The sequence below is a fragment of the Pseudochaenichthys georgianus genome, chromosome 3 (assembly GCF_902827115.2).
Source record: "Pseudochaenichthys georgianus chromosome 3, fPseGeo1.2, whole genome shotgun sequence".
Lineage (NCBI taxonomy): Eukaryota > Metazoa > Chordata > Actinopteri > Perciformes > Channichthyidae > Pseudochaenichthys > Pseudochaenichthys georgianus.
This window is the reverse complement of record NC_047505.1, coordinates 41,695,993-41,717,555: the sequence shown is the minus strand read 5'-3', so window position 1 is coordinate 41,717,555 and position 21,563 is coordinate 41,695,993. Positions and strand designations below refer to the sequence as shown.

Sequence of the window (21,563 nt, the reverse complement as noted above, 5' to 3'; positions counted from 1 at the left end):
TATGTGACATGTGAATAAACTCCAACTCCGTATCAACAACACTGTTGTGTAACTTCAGTTAAATACTTGTATGTGTGTAGATTAGAAAGAGGAAAGATAAAGGATCTGCAGTATTTTATGAAGTATTCATCGTACGAAGGTCAGTTTTATACAAGTAGAAGTGTGTCAAGTTAGGTAGTACCTACTCAACCTGGTAGTAGGCTGTCAGTAATGGCTACGCCTCTCTATTTGGACTGGTAGATCTCGGCAGACTGGCAACTTTAAAAGTAGCTCTCGGTTCAAAAAAGGTTGGGCACCCCTGATCTAGAAGGTACTGTTGTCTAAGCAACAACGTACATGCTGTCCCCGAGGAACACGCACATTCTTGCCCCCCCAGTTGGGGTAGAAAGTGCGTGAGTGCAAGCTGCACAGCCTGAAGCTCTAGCACGTTGACCTGGCGCTCACTCTCCTGGGCAGACCGCTGACCCTGAACTGTCCTGCCCTGCCGCACTGCACCCCACCCTGAGAGACATGCACCTATGGTGATGGTCTCCTGGCGGGATGGGATGGCGCCCATGGGCACACCAGGGTTTCCGCTAGGATTTTTTCTCGCCGGTCAAATGTCCGGGCAGAATTTATTTTACCGGACTAATTTGAAACTTACCGGTCATATTTCAATAATAATAAGAGTTGTGTAGCAGAGTTTCCGTTAGCATCTAGCTACCGGACTATGAGCAGATATGCTTCAGTTTAAAACTCAGTTCACGGGCTCATTTTTATATTGCTTCAGTTTATAATCGTAACAGATCGAAAAATTCAGATTCATTTTTCAATAAATGATTCCACAAACAACATAATTATTACATTCAAACAAACTACTTGTAGTAGATAACGTACATTATTCAAAAGTTTACATTACATTTGAATAATAACACGGGAGAAACGGATCCTCTCTTTTCCCTCTCTCTCTCTCCTGACAGCCCGTCAGTTTCTCATGCAGCTCCTGCAGCCCGCTAAACAGAGGGCGGGCTTCAGGTGCTCATGCAGAGCTGCGTGTCTCAGCAGCTGATCTGATCTCTCTCTCGCGTCCGGTTATACTTCACTCGCGTTTATGTCCATATCGATCAGATCCAGCTCTCCTGATCGGCCTTTATAGAGAGCACCGATCAAACTATTAAGAGTGAATATCGGCCGATAATGACCGGCGGCCGATCGATCGAAACCTCCCTAATTATTACCAGACATGTTGACCGTCAGGTTTTGAATTTACCGGTTTTTAATACATTTTACCAGCTAAAAACCGGTAATTACCGGCTAACGGAAACCCTGGGGCACACCTACCAGGAGATGGGCCCTGCCACAGGCAATGCTGCGACACCCTGACTTCCCTGTGCCTGTGCCACTTGGCGTCCAAGTGAAGGCTGTTCAGCCACATCTGCATGGGGCGCAACGACAGCGGGCCTAAGGGCCCAGCGGCCGAGGCAGCTGCCAGTCTGCCCAAGGGCCGGAGGAACTGAATATAAGGCACCCTCTTGCCCGGCCCACGTGGAAGTAGGCATCCCTCAAGTCCACGGTTGAGAACCACTCCACCTGTGCATATGCAGTGGTCAGCATATAGAATGGCAGCACCTTCAGGAATCTGTTGATTCCTCTGAGGTCCAAGATCGGGCGAAATCCGCCGACTTTCTTGCTCACGAGAAAGTACGCCGAGTAGAACCCCCTGGGCTAAGCAGAGGGTCTTACTGGCTTGATTGCGTCCTTGGACAGAAGGAAGGACAACTCTTGGCCCAGAGCTAGGCCCCTGCCGGATCGCTGACGACTGTCAATTAGACCCAGCCGAAGGCTAGGGGCCGGAGCTGCAGTCCGTACCCCTTGGTTAAAGAGCATCCCAACAACTGTACTAGTAATCTCGAACCGTCAGTTTAAAAAAGAAAAAGCGATACCGTTCCGTTAAATATCAATAATTTCGAACATCGCGGGGAAATGCCTTCGACTCATTTTGAAGTTTTGGGGGAAGCCGGAAGTGACGTCAATGCGGGAACGCTTCGAGAGCCAAACACGGACAAAGTGTGTTGTCATGCATAGAAATGGTGAATTACTGAGATTAGGCACGTTAATAACGTTTTAATGAAGTTGACTACAGTATATTCATATTTGTCAGTGCTTTCATGTCAATTCGGCGACATAAACATAAATAATCGTGGTGAAGATGATGATTACATTAGGATTAAAAATCGGGAGTGAGAGCTGCTGAATCTCCTCCTGTCAGATGTGATATAAAAACAAATCGATTATTTTTGTGGTTGTAAACTCAAGTGGATGAAACTACATTTATTAGTGCTTTCATGTCAATGCGGCGAACATATGATACATTTATGATCGTGAGGATGATGATTAAAAATCGTTTGTTTGAGCCCGTCTGCATTTCCTGATGAAAAAACAAACCGATGCTTTTTGTAGTTGTAGTACACCAACAACATGGATTAAACGTGTGGTTTTTTTACCACAATGTTGGGGAAATTAATGGATAAAATGCACGGATTATTATTATTATTATTCCCACTCCGATCGGGACACTAGGTCCACCGTTTCCCCGCAGCGAGGCTCCCCCCGTTGACAGTTTACGTGGGCTGGGTGCAGTGGCGGACTGGCCATCGGGACGAATCCCGATGGGCCGGTACCGAAGTGGGCCGGTCGGATAAGTAACTAGCACATCCCCCATAGGCGGCGCGTGAGGCTCACGTTTGAGAAGGCTAAATAACTTCTTTTACCTGACGCTGCCCGCCTCCGGCGTCTATAGAAAAGAGATCAACTCAGTGTGCGGAGTTTAAATCTCTCAAGTCATATTACAGGATAAAGGAAATACAGTTTAAACTGCCGTATGGAGAGAAGACGCCGACGTGTCGCACTTATCATTCATATTACATCATCAATCAGATCATCGATCATATAATATCATATATTTCCTTATCTGAGTCAGCTTCTCCAGCCTCATCTGGCCGTGCAACACTCACAGTGTCACAGACTGTATGCAGAAGTATTATTTAACACATTATGTTGACGAAACACTCGAGACAAATGTAATTAAAGTCAGATCCACTCGTGTCTTAGACGTGAACGCGCTCTCAGCTGGAGAGAGAAACCCTGGCTTGATTTACCGAGTTGATAACCAGCGTCGTAGGACCGCTTAGCGAGATCTCGTTTGTTAGTTTGTTGTTGTTAGTTTGTTTGTTACTCAAACATATCCAGGGTCTGTTGAACTGGCTTCGTAGTACAGGGCACAGGTGGCTAGCAGCGCTAATGTCAAAGACACAGACATTATACATTATATTTGTATTTTACCAGTATGCAGTGACACAAATATTTACATATTTACATTTACTATCTACAGCACCCGCCGCCCCTGACATCCCCCACTCCCCCCGTTGACAATTTACTAGCGGTACCGAAGTGGGCCGGTCGAGAGTCCCGGGATGATTTGTAGTCTGGCTACATGACCGTATGATCGCCCATATTGACGCACCTCATTCCTAAACTTCTAACAGATACAACATAAACCGATCCTTCAGCCTCATATGAGCTCTCAGACACGTTCAACATGAACCTGTCTGAGCTTGCTGCTGTGTGCGCCGTCGTGCGTTTACATCTGACTGTATATATATATATAAAGGTTTACATGCAGAAGCTGGGATCCTGGAAGGTGCAGCTGGAGCGCTGTGCCCGCAATGACGTCACCCATCATTTGGCGGGACTTGAAGAATCCGCGAGAAGATCCAGAATATTGTCAACATTGAAGGGCAGATTAATGGTTATCAAAGTACAAATATCCAAAATCAGTTCAGTAACGGTTTTCAAGGGGACAATATGTACTCAAATTGATGGGTTTGGATGATGGGGGAAAACCGTGTCACAGGCTCTTTAAGGTGAAAACCACCCAAGGGACTGAAGTACAGACCGCCCAGTAACTGAGCTGCTGCTGGGAAAGCAGCCGACGACCGCCCCCGGGATTTCAGGGCCCCCCGGACCCTGGAGCCTCTTGGGGGGCTCCGGTAAGGCTCTGGGGCACGAGGCCGCCTGGAAGGCGGGCGACCTGGGGAACGAAAGTCATTGGGAGGCGGTTGAGTGGGCCGCTAAGACCTCTGCAGACCACCCCTGTAATCCGGCGGCTGAGTGCGGCTGCTAGAGAGGCCCCTGGGCCTGCTGGGAGTGGGCACAGGTCTGCGAAGACCCGAGTGCTGCTGCCTGGTATGCCTAGCTTGGGCGGCACGCTCCAGTCAGGGTTTCCGTTAGCCGGTAATTACCGGTTTTTAGCTGGTAACATTTATAAAAAACCGGTAAATTCAAAACCTGACGGTCAAAATGTCTGGTAATAATTAGGGAGGCTCCGATCGATCGGCCGCCGGTCATTATCGGCCGATATTCACTCTTAATAGTTTGATCGGTGCTCTCTATAAAGGCCGATCAGGAGAGCTGGATCTGATCGATATGGACATAAACGCGAGTGAAGTGTAACCGGAGCGAGAGAGAGATCAGATCAGCTGCTGAGTCTGACCGAGACACGCAGCTCTGCAGGATCACCTGAAGCCCCGCCCTCTGTTTAGCGAGCTGCATGAGAAACTGACGTGCTGTCAGGAGAGAGAGAGGGAGGGAGAGGATCCGTTTCTCCCGTGTTATTATTCAAAGTTGATGTAAACTTCTGAATAATGTACGTTATCTACTACAAGTAGTTTGTTTGAATGTAATAATTATGTTGTTTGTTGTTTGTGGAATCATTTATTGAAAAATTAATCTGAATTTTTCGATCTGTTACGATTATAAACTGAAGCAATATAAAAATGAGCCCGTGAACTGAGTTTTAAACTGAAGCATATCTGCTCATAGTCCGGTAATTACCTGCTAACGGAAACTCTGCTACACAACTATTATTATTATTGAAATATGACCGGTAAGTTTCAAATTAGTCCGGTAAAATAAATTCTGCCCGGACCGGCGAGAAAAAATCCTAGCGGAGACCCTGGCTCCAGTGTCTCCAGGGCAGCTGACCTAAACAGCTCCCCTGGCTCAACTGGTACGCTACGGAGGACTCTCCTACATGCCTCAGTTAGTGGTGACTGGGCCAGCGAAACCTGGCGACGAGTCTGTACCAGCGACAAGGCGTCCTCATACAGAGGTGCGTCAACCGAAGGAGGTGCGCCAACCGAAGGAGGTGCGCCAACCGAAGGAGGGGCGCCAACCGAAGGAGGGGCGCCAACCGACTTCATCATGCCCCTATCGGCAGCTAGCCGATCCACTTTAGAGGACAGCCTGTTTCTAGTCCTTCTATTGGGGGGAGCACACATAGCCATCGCTCCCTCAAGTCGCCGGGAACGGCCAAATTGATCTGGAGGAGGATGTGACAAGGAGAGGTGTCTGTTGGCTGCTGCCAGACGTTCCACCTCAGTGATTCAAGCCACTCTGAGCGCCCGAGGCATGCAGCTACAGCTCATGCAGGCGTTTACCGTGAGAACCTCCCTCAAATGCTCGAATTTCGTCCCCACTGACCGCCAGAGGCGGCCGAGGCAGGAGGGGCAGCGGTCGTGGCCATCCTCGGGCTCAAGAGAAGCCATACAGGCGCTACATGAATGAGCCATTCTGTAGGTAGCCAGATGCAGCGTAGCCGGGAGCGGGTGCAGGAACACAGCCTTCACCAGCTACCTGCTTAATGGAAAGAGTAGAGCGTTGCTGCTACTCGCCGAACAGAAAGAGGGATGTAATTACATCCACGTTACCGGCAGAGGAAGCGGGAGCGAGAGCACTGCCTTCACCTGGCTGGATTAATAAACACGGCAGTTCAGCGTCTACCAGGAGCGGGGGCGAGAACACTGACGGCTGAGTTAGAGACGAATGCCAGATGCAGCATAACCGGGAGCGGGTGCGGGAACACAGCCTGCACCAGCTACCTGCTTAACGGAAAAACAGGGCAGTTCCGCGTCTACCAGGAGCGTGGGCGAGAACACTACCTTCACTGGTTGAGTTGGAGACGAATGCCAGATGCAGCGTAACCGGGTGCGGGAACACAGCCTTCACCAGCTACCTGCTTAACAGAAAAACGAGGCAGTTCAGCGCCTACCAGGAGCGGGGGCGAGAACACTGCCTTCACTGGTTGAGTTAGAGACGAATGTCAGATACAGCGTAACCGGGAGCGGGAACACAGCCTTCACCAGCTACCTGCTTAACGGAGAAACAAGGCAGTTCCGCGTCTACTAGGAGCGGGGGTGAGAACACTGCCTTCACTGGTTGAGTTAGAGACGAATGTCAGATACAGCGTAACCGGGAGCGGGTGCGGGAACACAGCCTTCACCAGCTACCTGCTTAACAGAAAAACGAGGCAGTTCAGCGCCTACCAGGAGCGGGGGCGAGAACACTGCCTTCACTGGTTGAGTTAGAGACGAATGCCAGATGCAGCGTAACCGGGAGCGGGTGCGGGTACACAGCCTTCACCAGTTACCTGCTGAACGGGAAGAGTAAAGCGGTGCTACTACTCGCCGAACAGAAAAAGGGATGTTGCTACATCCGCATTACCGGTAGAGGGAGCGGGAGTGAGAGCACTGCCTTCAACTAGCTGGGTAAAATAAAGAAGATTAACAGTATGCAAGACGTTAGCCGAGCGGCTGCTGCTAACGATCAAGCGAGATCAAGTCAAATAACACACATGTTTAAGACCAGATAACTGTTTAAGAGAACAGCACAGTTGTTTGTGCCAGGCGGGTCGTCTGTTAAATCAAGGAGTCGTTTACCACGGACTGGAAATCAGGATCGGAATGCTCCGGGTGGATGAGGCCTGATTTATCTCGAGAATTACGCTGCTTCCTTATAACGTTTAAACAGACTTTTCATTCACAGGAACTTTTGAGAATCTTTCCCTGAGATCTCCTCCTGCAGGTTTGGTCTGTCTTGTTCACCGGTTGCTTCAGTTCGAGTTTAACTTCAGTAACTACTTAATGAATGTATCTTTTCATGTTTAAAGCATATTTGTTCACTTCTTATAGTAACAGTTGCTCACAAGATCATACAGATAGCATATAAGCAAAACGTTTGTGAGAGGGTTTAGCTTTGAGCAAAATACCTGTTACAATTATTTTGCACATGTCTTTGGGGTCTTGGTTTTATGTGATTATTGTTTTTAGCTTAGAATAAGGACACTAGAGGAGTTCAATGCTGGATAAGCAAATTCTGTTAACTAAGGACCGAAAGTGGTTAGATATTTAGGTAATGGCGGTTAGAGTAAAGCGTGTTAAGCTTTGGGAAATACACTGTTTGTGTAGGGGAAATGGGAAAATGGTGAGAACAATGTGTGATAAATGTTTTCTTTTTTGTGTGTGTTATAGTCTGTTTTTGTTTTTGTTTTTTTCTTATGGTTTCTTTTATGAATGCTCCAGAGTACGGCAATATTTTAGCACCTTAATCTATGACCAGCTTGTACTTCAGCTCTCCATTCTTTCAATAAGAAATCTTCAATGACGACTCCATCTGCCCGTCCTGGGGTGTATGGCTGCCAGGTCAACTTTATCAGCTGGAACTGTAAGGGCCTTAATCAACCTGTAAAGCGTAAGAAAGTCCTCTCCCATCTTCAGAACCTGAAGGTAAATATTGCATTTATCCAGGAAACACATTTAAGGATTTCAGACCATTCAAAACTTAAAACTCAGTGGGTGGGTGAGGTGTATCACTCCAAATTCAATGGTAAAGCTCGAGGCACTGCTATACTTATTCACAAATCCGTACCCTTTGTTGTATCTCAGATCACTGAAGACCGCAATGGTCGATATGTTATGGTATCTGTCTCACTGTATAACACACCCTTAACTCTTATTAATGTTTACGCACCGAACGGTGATGATTATATGTTTTTTAATGAGCTATTCTTAAATGTGCCTGTTGCTGCGGGTCACCAATTGATAGTGGGGGGAGATGTGAATTGTGTTCTAAACCCAAAATTAGACCGCTCTTCAGCACGGCCCGTGCAGTTAACAAAATGTGCATTGGGTCTGCAGTCACATTTAGAAACTCTGGGAGCCGTAGATGCGTGGCGCTTCCTCTTTCCGTCAGCTAGGCAGTACTCTTTTTTTCCCCCTGTTCACCAATCGTACTCACGCATTGATTACTTTTTTATTGACAAACGCCTTCTTCCGATGGTAAAAAATTGCTCCTATGATGCTATAATAATATCAGATCATTGTCCTTTGATCATGGAGCTATGCTTTGAGAATCAACCAACGCCTTGGAGATGTAATACCCACTTACTCTTTGATGAAACCTTCATAAAATGCATATCTTCAGAAATTGACATATTTTTTGAGATGAATATTGATAAAGACATGAAATGGAGTTCTGTCTGGGAAAGTCTTAAAGCATATATCCATGGGAAAATAATCTCTTATAGCTCCTTCAAAAACAAACAAAGAAGGATGCGCTTGCTGGAGTTGACCAATATGATTTTAAATTTGGATCAGCAACATTCTGCTTCTCCATCTCCCGATTTATATAAAGAGAGATTATGTTTACAGACAGAATTTAATGTTCTTTCTACTAGGCAGACTGAACAGATGATTTTAAAATCAAAGGGATTGGTTTATGAGCAGGGCGAAAGAGCATCCAAAATTCTTGCTCACCAATTGCGGCGCTCCGAGAGCTCACGACTAATAGCTCAAATCAGAAATGAATCTGGCCATCTGACCCATGATTCTGGTGAAATCAACAAAACATTTAAGAACTTCTATAGTAGACTTTACGAATCTGAATCCTATAGGAATGAAAAACTGCTGGATACATTTTTTGAAGGCATTTCTTTTCCCACTTTAGGCGATGGTGCTAGGAAGCAGCTCGATGATCAAATTACTGCATCTGAAATTGAAGAAGCTATAAAAACAATGCAAGCAGGCAAATCTCCTGGGCCAGATGGCTTCCCAGTTGAATTTTATAGAACCTTTAGCAAAAATCTTACTCCTGTTTTAAAAGAAATGTATGATGAATCCTTAAGATCCAGTTCCTTACCGCCAACCTTAAATGAAGCTACAATATCCTTACTCTTAAAACCAAATAAAGACCCATTAGAACCTTCGTCATACCGCCCAATCTCTTTATTGAATGTTGATTTTAAAATATTATCCAAATGCCTTGCTAGACGCCTGGAAAAACAGTTGCCGAAAAAGCCTTTGACCGGGTAGAATGGGGTTATTTATGTTATACGCTTGCTAAATTTGGATTAGGTGAACACTATATATCATGGATAAAACTATTATATTCATCTCCGATGGCACAAGTACAAACCAACAAAGAGAAATCTAGTTATTTCTCACTTCACCGCGGTACAAGGCAAGGCTGCCCACTATCTCTCCTCCTATTTGCAGTAGCGATTGAGCCCTTGGCAGTTAAACTCCGTTCTGAGGCACATTTTAAAGGAGTGTTTAGGGCTGGAGAGGAACATAAACTTTCCTTATATGCAGATGATCTCCTGCTCTACATTTCTGATCCCCTGGGATCGCTACCATATGTCTTCAGTATACTCAACAGCTTCGGAAAAATGTCAGGCTATAAATTAAACCTTCAGAAAAGTGAGTTGCTTCCTATAAATAAAATAGCTAAAACTCTACCTTTTCAAAATTTCAGTCTGGGACAAACATCCGAGTATATTACTTATTTAAGGGTAAAAATTCCACAATTACATAATAAACTCTTTGATCTCAATTTTACTAACCTTTTAGAAACAGTTAAGAAGGATTTAAAGAGGTGGAATACACTACCCCTCTCCCTGGCTGGCCGAATCAATGCCGTTAAGATGAATGTTTTGCCGAAATTTCTTTATTTGTTTCAATGTGTGCCAGTATTGATAAGAAAAAAATTCTTTGTAGCCCTTGACAAATCTATCTCAACATTTATTTGGAGCAATAAACCTTCAAGAATTCGTAAGGCTTTTTTGCAAAGGCCAAAACAATCCGGAGGAATGGCTTTACCTAACTTTGAGTATTACTACTGGGCAGCTAATATTCGTAGCATATTATTTTGGAAAATGCTGTTAGACAACCAACAACCATCCTGGTTGGCTGCTGAAGCCTCATTCTGTAAACAATCTTCACTACCTGCTCTCTTGACATGCCCCACAACTGTGGATCTCTCTGCATATAAAAATAACCCAACACTTGGACATTCCCTTAGGATCTGGGTACAGTTTAGGAAAAAATTTGGACTTGTATTAATGCCCCTTTCAGCACCTATTGATCAAAATCATTCTTTTCCCCCATCACTGCAGGACCTTGCTTTTAAAATTTGGAGACAAAAGGTATTAAATCTTTTGGAGATGTATATATTGATGGTAATTTTGCCTCATTCACCCAGCTGAAACAGAAATATAACCTTAATAACAATCCATTTTTTAGATACTTGCAGGTTAGAAACTTTGCTCGAACTAATCTAGTTAATTTCCCTTATCCCCCGGATAAAACAATATTAGACCATATTTTGGATGTTAACCCACTCGGGAGGGGTGTGGTTGCTCAAATATATAAGATCATTTCTCAACTTGACTGCCCCTCCTTATCTATAATTAAAGGCCTATGGGAAGAGGACTTACAATTACAATTGGATGAGGACACATGGGATTAAATTCTAAACAAAGTTCACTCCTCCTCTATCTGCGCACGGCATGGAATCCTACAGTTTAAAATTCTTCATCGTCTCCACTATACGAATGCGAAATTAGCCAAGTTTTATTCTAATGTGAGCCCCATGTGTGCTAGGTGCAAGAATCAAGTAGAAAATCTTATTCACACTTTTTGGACTTGTACTTTGCAAGTACTGGGAAGATGTTTTTAAAACTCTCTCAGAGGTGTTTGAAATTCCTCTCAATCTGTCTCCACTGACGGCATTGTTTGGAATTGTTGCTAGAGAAGCGCAACTTCCAAAATATAAATTAAATGCCATTGCTTTTGCATCGTTGATAGCTCGACGACTAATTCTTCTTAAATGGAAGGATGAGTCACCACCCACCCATAGTCACTGGATTAGAGACCTGTTGCAGTTTTTGCGTCTGGAGAAAATCCGGTCCACTCTGAGGGATCTACTGATAGATTTTATAAGGCCTGGCAGCCATTGATCACACACGTAGAGAAGTGCAAGCTGGACTTAACTCTTTAAAGAAGATTGTGTATAGATTTGAGTGTTGCTGAATCTGGGTTACTACTAAAGCAATATTGTACGTTTTGCATATATTTTGTCTTTTTGGTTAACCATGGCCAGGGCTCACACGGCATATAACCGTAGTTACAGTAGTAACTATGGCCAGTACTTACACGGCCTAGAACCGTAGTTACAGTCGTAACTATGGCCAGAACTTACACAGCATAGAGCCGTAGTTACAGTAGTAACTCTGGCCAGTACTTGCACGGCTTGGAACCGTAGTTACAGTAGTAACTATGGCCAGTACTTACATGGCTTAGAACCGTAGTTACAGTAGTAACTATGGCCAGTACTTACACAGCATAGAGCCGTAGTTACGGTATTGACTATGGCCAGTACTTGCACGGCTTGGAACCGTAGTTACAGTAGTAACTATGACCAGTACTTACGGCTTAAACCCGTAGTTACAGTAGTAACTATGGCCAGTACTTACACAGCCTAGAGCCGTAGTTACGGTATTGACTATGGCCGGTACTTACACGGCTTGGAACCGTAGTTACAGTAGTAATTATGGCCAGTACTTACGGCTTAGAACCTTAGTTACAGTAGTAACTGTGGCCGGTGCCTAAAAGTGTCAGCCAAACGGCTGCCCACTAGACAATATAATATTGGGAGGATGAAATCCTCCTTAATGGCCATACATGCAGAGCACACAGCAAACACAGTGAAGATTGTTCTCTGCATATCGTCCTAGTGCTATGAGTCTAGTACTAGGAGCAGTAAATACAACGATATAGCGCTACTGCAACCATACCATGCGTTTACCGGGAGCGAGAGCGAGAGCACTGCCCTCACCGGCTGAGTTAAATAATGAAGCTTAACAGTACATGCAAGGTGTTAGCCAAGCGGCTGCTGCTAACAATCAAGCAACCAAGTCAGAACACAATGTTAAGACCAGATAATTAGCTTCTAAGAAAGAGAACAGCCCACATAGAACCGTAGGCCATGGTTACAGTACCATGCTCCGCACATGCAGAGCACACAGCACCCGCAGTGAAGATGTTCTCTGCATATCATCCTAGTGCTAGGAGTCTAGTACTAGGAGCAGTAATACAACGATCTAGCACTACTGCAATCAAACCCTATGTTACCGGGAGCGGGAGCACTGCCCTGAGTTAATAGTTAAGCTCAACAGCAAGGTGTTAGCCAAGCGGCTGCTGCTAACAATCAAGCGACCAAGTCAGAACACAAATGTTAAGACCAGATAATAGCTTCTAAGAAATAGAAAGTACTTACCTTACTCTCTGCATCTAAATAAAAAACGGGTTTAAAGTATGACACTCTGGGCTTTCCATAGTAAATTGAATGAGGGACACAGCCAAAGCTGGGACTCAAATGCTAATGATAGCTCGGGCACAACGCCACAAGCAGAACTTTCAAAAGAGCATAAGGGCAACTTTATGGGAGAGGAAGCGGGAACACTGTCGTCACCAGAAAGTCTAAGCCAAACAAATAATAAGACGGCAATCAGGACAACTTGGCTGGGAGAGGGTGCGGGAACACAGCCATCACCAGCAACAAGCTGACACAAACCTGTCTGTCGAGGCTCTGCACAGCCGGCCACAGCTCCTGGAGGACGCGTTAACGACCCGTATCTCCGACTGTCAGTCGCGAAGCTGCACGTGGCCAGCTGCTTGCAGAGAAATCCCTCAGATCAAACGTTCAAACCTGAACGCTGTAGGCTACAAAAATGTAGCCACGGTACCCTCGCACAGCGAGAAGATGAAAGGAACAGATCCTCTGACGACACCGGCTGATATAGCAGGTGTCACGTGGGTCACAGGTGACTTTGTTGTTATTGATACTCGAGCTGCGCATGCGCGCGATGGACATATCCAGTGCTTAAAGCACCGCCTCTGGCGGTCAGTAGGGACGAAATAGAACTATTCAACTGTATGACTGCAGCCTCTGTGTCTCGTACATGGGATCCTCATAATATAGTTTTATTGATCGTATCATTTAAATTCCATAAGATATGGACCTACATTACGTTCATAATTGTATTGCCTACAGGAGAACATGCTCTTAGTGTCTTCCTCGTAGCTGTAACAATGCTTTTACCTGCCTGTGTCTCTCTGTGTGTCTCCATCTTCTAGAGAGTCAGTGTAGAAGTTCTTCCTCCGACCTGGAAACTCAACATCTGGACACTCTTAAAAACATCTGCCAGACACACAGTCGGTCAGTTGGCATGCATGTTTGTGTTTGTACTCTTTCAGGGCTTTAAATTAATGAAAATATATCATTTGCACATTATTTACAGCTCTATATGCAGCAGTTACTTTCACTATGAGATGCTGAACAAAGCAACTTCACTTAGCATCTTATAACCTGTTATATCTCTGCTACTTTGTGAAAATATAAATGTGTCGCCTTTTTTGTCTTTCTAAACTCTACTTCCTAAACCTCTGTGAGAGTTAAACAGATACTTAATGGTGTGTGATGTTCTCCCCTTACTATAGCTAGGAGTCCATATTAAAGTTATTACCCAAATGTCACTCTTTCTATATACAATATGGTAAGGTGTGTTTGGTGAAATATTTCCAAATGTGTGATTTCATCTCATACAATTAAGTGTGTGTGTGTGTGTGTGTGTGTGTGTGTGTGTGTGTGTGTGTGTGTGTGTGTGTGTGTGTGTGTGTGTGTGTGTGTGTGTGTGTGTGTGTGTGTGTGTGTGTGTGTGTGTGTGTGTGTGTGTGTGTGTGTGTGTGTGTGTGTGTGTGTGTGTGTGTGTGTGTGTGTGTGTGTGTGTGTGTGTGTGTGTGTGTGTGTGTGTGTGTGTGTGTGTGTGTGGCACTGCAGTGATAGTTAAAACATATGTCCATTTGCTGCTGCTGCACTTTCAGTCATTTGAGCTATCACACTACTAGGGTTTCACTTCTCTTAACACACACACACAACACACACACACACACACACACACACACACACACACACACACACACACACACACACACACACACACACACACACACACACACACACAGACACAGACACACACACATATTGTATTAGCCAGGGAAATGTGTTTGAGCTAATATTAGATTGAATGAGTAGAGAAGGGTCACCCATCTTTCACGTCTTCATTTACTAAAACCTAGAACAGACCTTCAATCCTCTCCCAATCTCACTGTGTCTCTTTTTCTTCTGTTTACAGACCAGGAGCTACAGATGCTGGGGTGAGACATTAGTCATTCATTTGTGTCTTTGTATGAAAGTGAAAATGTACATAGAATGAATGTGCATTTCAAATGACTCGTTGATTTTTAAATACACACCTCTCTTTAGTTCACTGTGCATGTTGCCATAGGTTACATTTTTAAATAATGCGTAACTTGCATATTACTAAACCGTGTAGTGGTATCGCGTGTGTTACATTTTTTCGTTTGTGTGTACAGTGTCCTTTGAGGCCTACCTTTGAACAAAGTGGTGTGCTGCCTTCAAGTACCTCAGGTGAGTGATTGTATTATTGTCATGTCCTGATTAAGTAGAAAGTGTAAGAAAAGGTATTGAATGGACCTTAAGCCAAACATTAATGTTCCTGCTCATCAGAAGGGTGGTTGGTTATAATGTAATTCATATGCGGTTTTAGGACATTTGGCTAAGGCATAATAAAAATAAGAGTATTTTTCAAAAAAACTCCCTTCTAAGTCATGAGAATTATTTTTTGGGATAATTTGTAGGTTCTCACTCAGTGAAATGTATATAAATAAAGGCATTAGGGTGAACTATGATGGTTTCGTACTGTGTGAATGTGTTAAATGGGTACATTCAGTAGCGTTGGTGGAGAGACTGAACAGACTAGATTAGATTAACATAGTGTGAAGCTGACAATTGAGCGGCCCGACCAAGCAAGAAGGCAGAAGCAGAGAGTACAAATATAACCCGGTGTGGGCATTTATTCCTCATGGGCACATGATTCACAGCCTCAATATGACTGTCCTCCCTGAACACAGTCAGCAGCCACAAGGATCTCACACACACAAACAGGAAAAACAGAGCCTAAATACACACAGACTAATCAAGCCAACAAGACACAGGTGAGGGGGGAGGAGACAACACAGGGCACCAGGTGAACACAATCAGCAGCAACAGACAAAATGGGAGGGGGAACACTTTTCAAACACAAACAGGAAACAGAGACAGACAAATTCAAACACAGACAGATCGCGACAAACGGATGCACAAATTACATACACTTTGCCACCAACGAAGCTATACAATCCGTAACGGAGGCCGAGATCGATGGCCCCAGAGATCACCTCCGTTACACATAGGGAGATTTTTTTTCAGAGATATGTCCTTTTAAGTATTTAGTTTGTTTGAAAAGAAAATACAATACCGCTAAATACACAAGTCCCTCTCAACTGCATTTCGGTTGTAATTGCTTTGGTAAGATTAGAAATAATTTATAAAACATAAACAAATAAGTGAAACTCTTCCATCCTGCAATCAGTCGAAGGTTGGTGTGATACATAAACTGCCCCGACCTGGGACAGAGTGTGAAGCCAAATGTCCTCTAGGATTAATAAAATAATCAAATTCTATTGTGATGCCTTAAACAAGTTTTTTCTTGTTGACCCTTTAATACCTACCCCATTGTGTCTCTTTGTAATCATCCAGTCCATCAAGTTGATGAATGGATGGAGCCGAGAGGCCATGACTCCTCCTCCCCTCGGAGCAGCCCTCCGGTCGTCCCCTCCATTAATTTGACGGATCACCTCGATTCCCCTGAGACCTCAGGAAGAGAGAGGGAAGACCTGAACAGGAAAGGATGTTTTCATGGAGATCAGCTGACCGTCAAGCAAGGCAGCGACGGTGAGGTAGGAGAGGCAGAAGGAGGGGTAGAACAGACCACGTCAGTCATTGGAAATGGACTACACCCCTCTACAGATGGAGAAATGGATCAGTCCAAGCCTGCAGAGCAGCAGGGAGGAGATTTAGGTCCCGCACAGGAAAGGGAAGCAAAAAAAGACGAAGAGGAGAGTGACCTGGAGAAGGCAGCCGAGGTCTTAGCGATGGAGGAGGAGGGAGAGGAAGAAGAGGAGAAGGAGAGGCAGAAGAAAAGAGACGCTCCTTGGTGTCAGGAAGCTCTCCCAGTGGAGACTCTGATCAGTGGGGCAGAGGTGGAGCTACAGCAGGAAGCCCATGCTGAGGAGCAGCTGCGCGAGGAGACCCAGGTACAGAACCAATCCAATTACATTAAGAGAAATACAATTTATATTTTAAAGTCTGTCGTTTACTGTTAGTTATTTTGTTTTCGTAATTATTTTAAACTCTGCTATCCTGGAACTACATTGTTAAACTACCATTACCGTATATATTTTACTGGTTTCGAAAGGTTTGCATTGCTAAAGGTTTTTAGAGTTGTGATGATGATTGGAGCTCATTCTAACCACTTAGTTCCTCTATCTATATTATGAATCAGTATTGCTCATGCTAAATATAAATTGTATCACTTCCTCTGTTCCTTACTATTTCCTGGGAACAACCTCCCTATCACTTAGTTTAGAGCCTTGGTTTTAATGGCTTCCATCAGAGTGTTGTTATAGCAGGTCAATAGAGAGTAGAGCAACACAAAGGGATTAGTATCATCATAACTTTATGTTGGTATTTCATTGTGACTGCAGGAGAGCACTCAAACCGGCCTGCCCCAGGAGGTCCGCCTCCCTCAAGGGGATCGTTTGGAGGAGCAGGCTGAGGAGGAGGAGGAGGAGGAGGAGGAGGAGTATGAAGAGGAAGAGTACGAAGTGGAGCAAATTAAAATCATCAGTGAAGCTGCCTCACTGGACGACATGGCTAAACTCATCACTGTACAGCAGGTGTGTATCTTATCTTGCTCTGCTGTGGATTGGTAAGGGAGAGTAACCTTGTTGGACTTTTCAGCAAGTTATTGATTTGATTTGTTGGTTATTTATATTTTATTTAAGTGCTGGCATGCATTAGGGCTGCCTGTGGTAATAGCATTATGTTCACGATAAAGATAACACAAGCTAAAAGTCTAGAATACTATATAACTATTCATACACACTAATAAAACGCAACTTTAAAAAAGAAACTGGCAATTTGATGACCACAAAGGTTTCTGTCTGTTTCTGCCCATCCTGGCACTTTATAATGGACAGCACCATGCCCTGTTGAGCAGCCCTCATGGTATTACATAGCTATTACTGTTGTACTTTAGACTAGATTAGTTTTGCGGATATGGAAGCCACATTGACATTAAACTCTTCTATAGTGAGGTAAAAGTTGGAGAACTGAAATGTCAGGCCCCTGCGATGTCAGAGTCTTGATTGGTTTCTTTGTTGTTGTTTTTTAAAATTATCTGTGCGGTGGGTTGTGAGCATACAGTCTATGGTTGTGAGATAAAAAGCTTCATTTTTATATTGAATTAAAATGTAATATGTCATTGGTTTTAAGTGCTGGTTACATGACTCACAGAGAAAGGTCGAGACATAGATGAAAGCGAGGAAGCTGCTGGGAGATGCTCAGCATCTGGAGCGGGGACAGAAAGAACTGAGGCACAAAGTGGCCTGCTTTCATCAAATATAGGATGAAGTGCAGCCTGGGAGACATGTTTCAGGCAGCAGTACTGTAGTACTCAGTAGGTAGCTCTGTGATTGGTCTACTCAAGGTGCGGAATTCAAACGTATCTTATTGGAAGCTTGGTAACACTTTATATTAAGGTACACAAATTAACCATCAACTAGTTCATTAACATGCATATTAGCAGTATATTGGCTCTTTATTAGTCATTATAAAACACTTATTAATGCCTTATTCTACATGACCATATTCTACAAGTAATAGGCCATTAGTTGAGAGTTTTTCCTCAATAACCCTCTAATTAGTGCTTATTTATTGCAAGTAAGGAAATTGTTGTAGCCTGGTCTTAATATGCTCTGCTCAATATGGGCCTAATAAGTAGGGTGACCAGATGTCCCGCTTTGCGCGGGACTGCACAGCATTTTCACGACTTTTGGTGCGTCCCGCAAATTGAGACGATGTCCCGCATATCTCATTTTGATTGGCTAAAACGCTTTTCTTTAAAATCAGATTCATCCCATGGCTGTTGAGAAAGCAGGGAAGGCTATCATCAGGGGGCTGTGTTTGTTGTCAATCAAACTGTAACACACGGCGGGTGCTGGTCAAGTGTTAACCAATGAGAGTAACTCACTCACACACCCCCCCACCCCGCCAAACAACAACAACAACGAACGCAGGCGAAGCAGCAGGTTATGGAAAATGGAGGAAACTGAAACTACAGCTAAGAAGAAAAGAAGATGCACATACAACAAAGACTGGGAAGACACTTACCCGTGGGTGAAGCCAGTGCAGGGCGACTCTCAGAGAGTTTTTTGCAATCTTTGCAAGAGTAATTTTTAAATTTCACATGGCAGTGAATACGACGTCAAAAGACACAGAGAATGCGATTCTCACAAGAAACGTGTCGCTCAAAAAGAGACATCCCACTCTATGGAGACATTCCTACTCAAACCAAAAAATGATGGCCACTCAGACAAGGTACCAGCAGCAGAAATAACCAGTGTTTACCATATAGTGCAACACTCCCATTCATACCGGTCAAATGACTGGTAACAAGCTAGTGCCGACCATTTTTCCAGACTCTGAGATAGTAAAGAAAATGTCATGTGGTCGTACAAAAGCAGCGTCCATAATAACAGATGTGCTTGCCCCTGCCTCTGTGGAGAGATGTTTGACAGAGTCAAAGACACCAGTGGTTCTAGGTGACAAAATAGCCCACACACTGTGTGTGGGGGCCCACCTTCTGTTGCTGTGATGGACACAACTGAAAGCTATTTTTTATTTTATGTATTATTATGCTTCTGTTCCCTCCTGGCCAGTGTTGGTTTTATTTTATCTATTAATTTATGTTGTGCCTACTTGTACAGGTAATACACTAGTTGAATTAAGAAGATGCATTTCTAAACACTTGAAGTGAATAATGCCTGCTGCCTTGGTTAGCCTTAGTTTACTTTTCTTTATTAAAAAACTGCATTTTGACTTCACTTTCTGCTCTGTTGTTATATATTTGTTACGTTTTTTTTTCCCGGGGGTTGGGGGGTGCTGTTGAGAGGGTGTCCCACACAACCATACTCCTTGTCCCACATTTGGTTTGTTGGGATCTGGTCACCCTACTAATAAGGCAGTAGTACCACAAGAATAGTAATTCTCCCATAATAACACTTAACAATTATGATCTATTCTTATGTAACAAGACACGAAACTATAAGTGTTAATTGTTTCTAAATAACTCAAAAGTAGGTATTTATATCTAAGAACATGTTCCCTATTTTAAAATGAAGTCTTGTTCATAACCAATAAGCTATTAGTTTGACTCTAATTTATAAGAATATGTTTTGGGGTATTGACAGTTCAGCTACCAATAGCAAGGTGATATTGACCTGTATGTTTCATATTTGCACATTTATAATTTTGTAAAATGTATAGGCCTACTGAAGGTTAGGAAACCGGGTAGGCCTACAGGAAGTACTACAAATGTTCCCTATGCAACCTGAAGAGTAATGGGTCAAGTCCGTCAGAAAGCAATGACTGTAAGTGTAAGCCTTACACTTACACTGTAAGTAACATGTATTGTGTTTATGTGATGACATTTGGAGATGTTTAAACACAATGAGAAAATGCGTTAGCATTCGCGCTAGCATTCATGCTAGCGTTAGCATACATGCTAGCGTTAGCCATACTAGCCTGTATACAACATGCTTATTGCACAGCTAGCATGAGCTATATTTACCTTGTTTACACTTAGCGGTCCTATGTGTTAATCTGTGTATGTTACACTTGCATGTATGAGATCATGAAGTGCCTTGTAACTTCTTTTTTTATAGTTTCACTCCGTTTGAATGTCAGTGGACTGCAAATAAGTCAATAAAAGAGCATGGCTGCTCATTCCCTGGCTCTCAAAAGAGTTTGTCTGGCTGTTTAATTTAGGTTCACACTGAGACAGTAGGCTACTACACAGAGAGAGCAGGTCCCACAGTATGATCACAAATACATAAAATCTGTTAAAAATCGGTTTTTATTAAAAAGTACAGGCTGCATATGTGTTCTCTGCCTTGGAGAAACTTGACATGTTTTGTATGTGTCTGAATGATCTCTCTTTAGTGGTTCATTAATAAAACAGATATGTCAACCGTGAGCCTACTTTGTTCATGTACTGTTGAGGTTAATTTCAGTAGGTGTGTGCTATAATGTTTACAAAGTGTGAAGAGGAGGCAACTTTAGAATAGGGAACCTGTTCAGGTCAATTAGAGTCAAACTAATGGCTTATTGGTTATGAACAAGACTTCATTTTAAAATAGGGAACATGTTCTTAGATATAAATACCTAATTTTGAGTTATTTAGACACAATTAATACTTATAGTTTCATGTCTTGTTACATAAGAATAGATCATATTTGTTAAGTCTTATTATGGGAGAATTACTATTCTTGTGGTACTACTGGCTTATTAGGCCCATATTGAGCAGAGCATATTAAGAACAAAACTCATGTACAACAACTTCCTTACTTGCAATTAAATAAGCACTAATTAGAGGGTTATTGAGGAAAAACTCTCAACTAATGCCTATTACTTGTAGAATATGGTCATGTAGAATAAGGCATCAATAAGTGTTTTATAATGACTAATAAAGAGCCAATATACTGCTAATATGCATGTTAATTAACAACTAGTTGATGGTTAATTTGTGTACCTTAATATAAAGTGTTACCGGAAGCTTTTCTGTTATACAGTGGGGCAAAAAAGTATGTAGTCAGCCACCAATTGTGCAAGTTCTCCCACTTAAAAGGATGAGAGAGGCCTGTAATTTTCATCCTAGGTTCACTTCAAATATGAGAGACAGAATGGGGGGAAAGAATCAAGGAAATCACATTGTAGGATTTTTAATGAATTAATTGGTAAATTCCTCGGTAAAATAAGTATTTGGTCACCTACAAACAAACAAGATTTCTGGCTCTCACAGACCTGTAACTTCTTCTTTAAGAGCCTCCTCTGTCCTCCACTCGTTAACTGTATTAATGGCACTTGTTTGAACTCGTTATCAGTATAAAAGACACCTGTCCACAACCTCAAACAGTCACACTCTAAACTCCACTATGGCCAAGACCAAAGAGCTGTCAAAGGACACCAGAAACAAAATTGTAGACCTGCACCAGGCTGGGAAGACTGAATCTGAAATAGGTAAGCAGCTTGGTGTGAAGAAATCAACTGTGGGAGCAATTATTAGAAAATGGAAGACATACAAGACCACTGATAATCTACCTCGATCTGGGGCTCCACGCAAGATCTCACCCTGTGGGGTCAAAATGATCACAAGAACGGTGAGCAAA

At 43.3% G+C, this 21,563-nt stretch overlaps 1 protein-coding gene across 2 annotated transcripts in view; it reads left to right on the top strand.

Annotated features, from left to right (window-relative positions):
• cnsta (consortin, connexin sorting protein a) overlaps positions 1 to 21,563 on the top strand; it is a 45,768-nt gene that overhangs the window by 18,418 nt on the left and 5,787 nt on the right. For both annotated transcript variants that reach the window (XM_034075275.2, XM_034075282.2), the window contains 5 exons: positions 13,290 to 13,371; positions 14,348 to 14,369; positions 14,589 to 14,643; positions 15,814 to 16,370; positions 16,821 to 17,012. In XM_034075275.2, the coding sequence (XP_033931166.1) occupies positions 13,290 to 13,371; positions 14,348 to 14,369; positions 14,589 to 14,643; positions 15,814 to 16,370; positions 16,821 to 17,012 (908 nt within the window). The remainder of the gene's footprint in view (positions 1 to 13,289; positions 13,372 to 14,347; positions 14,370 to 14,588; positions 14,644 to 15,813; positions 16,371 to 16,820; positions 17,013 to 21,563) is intronic.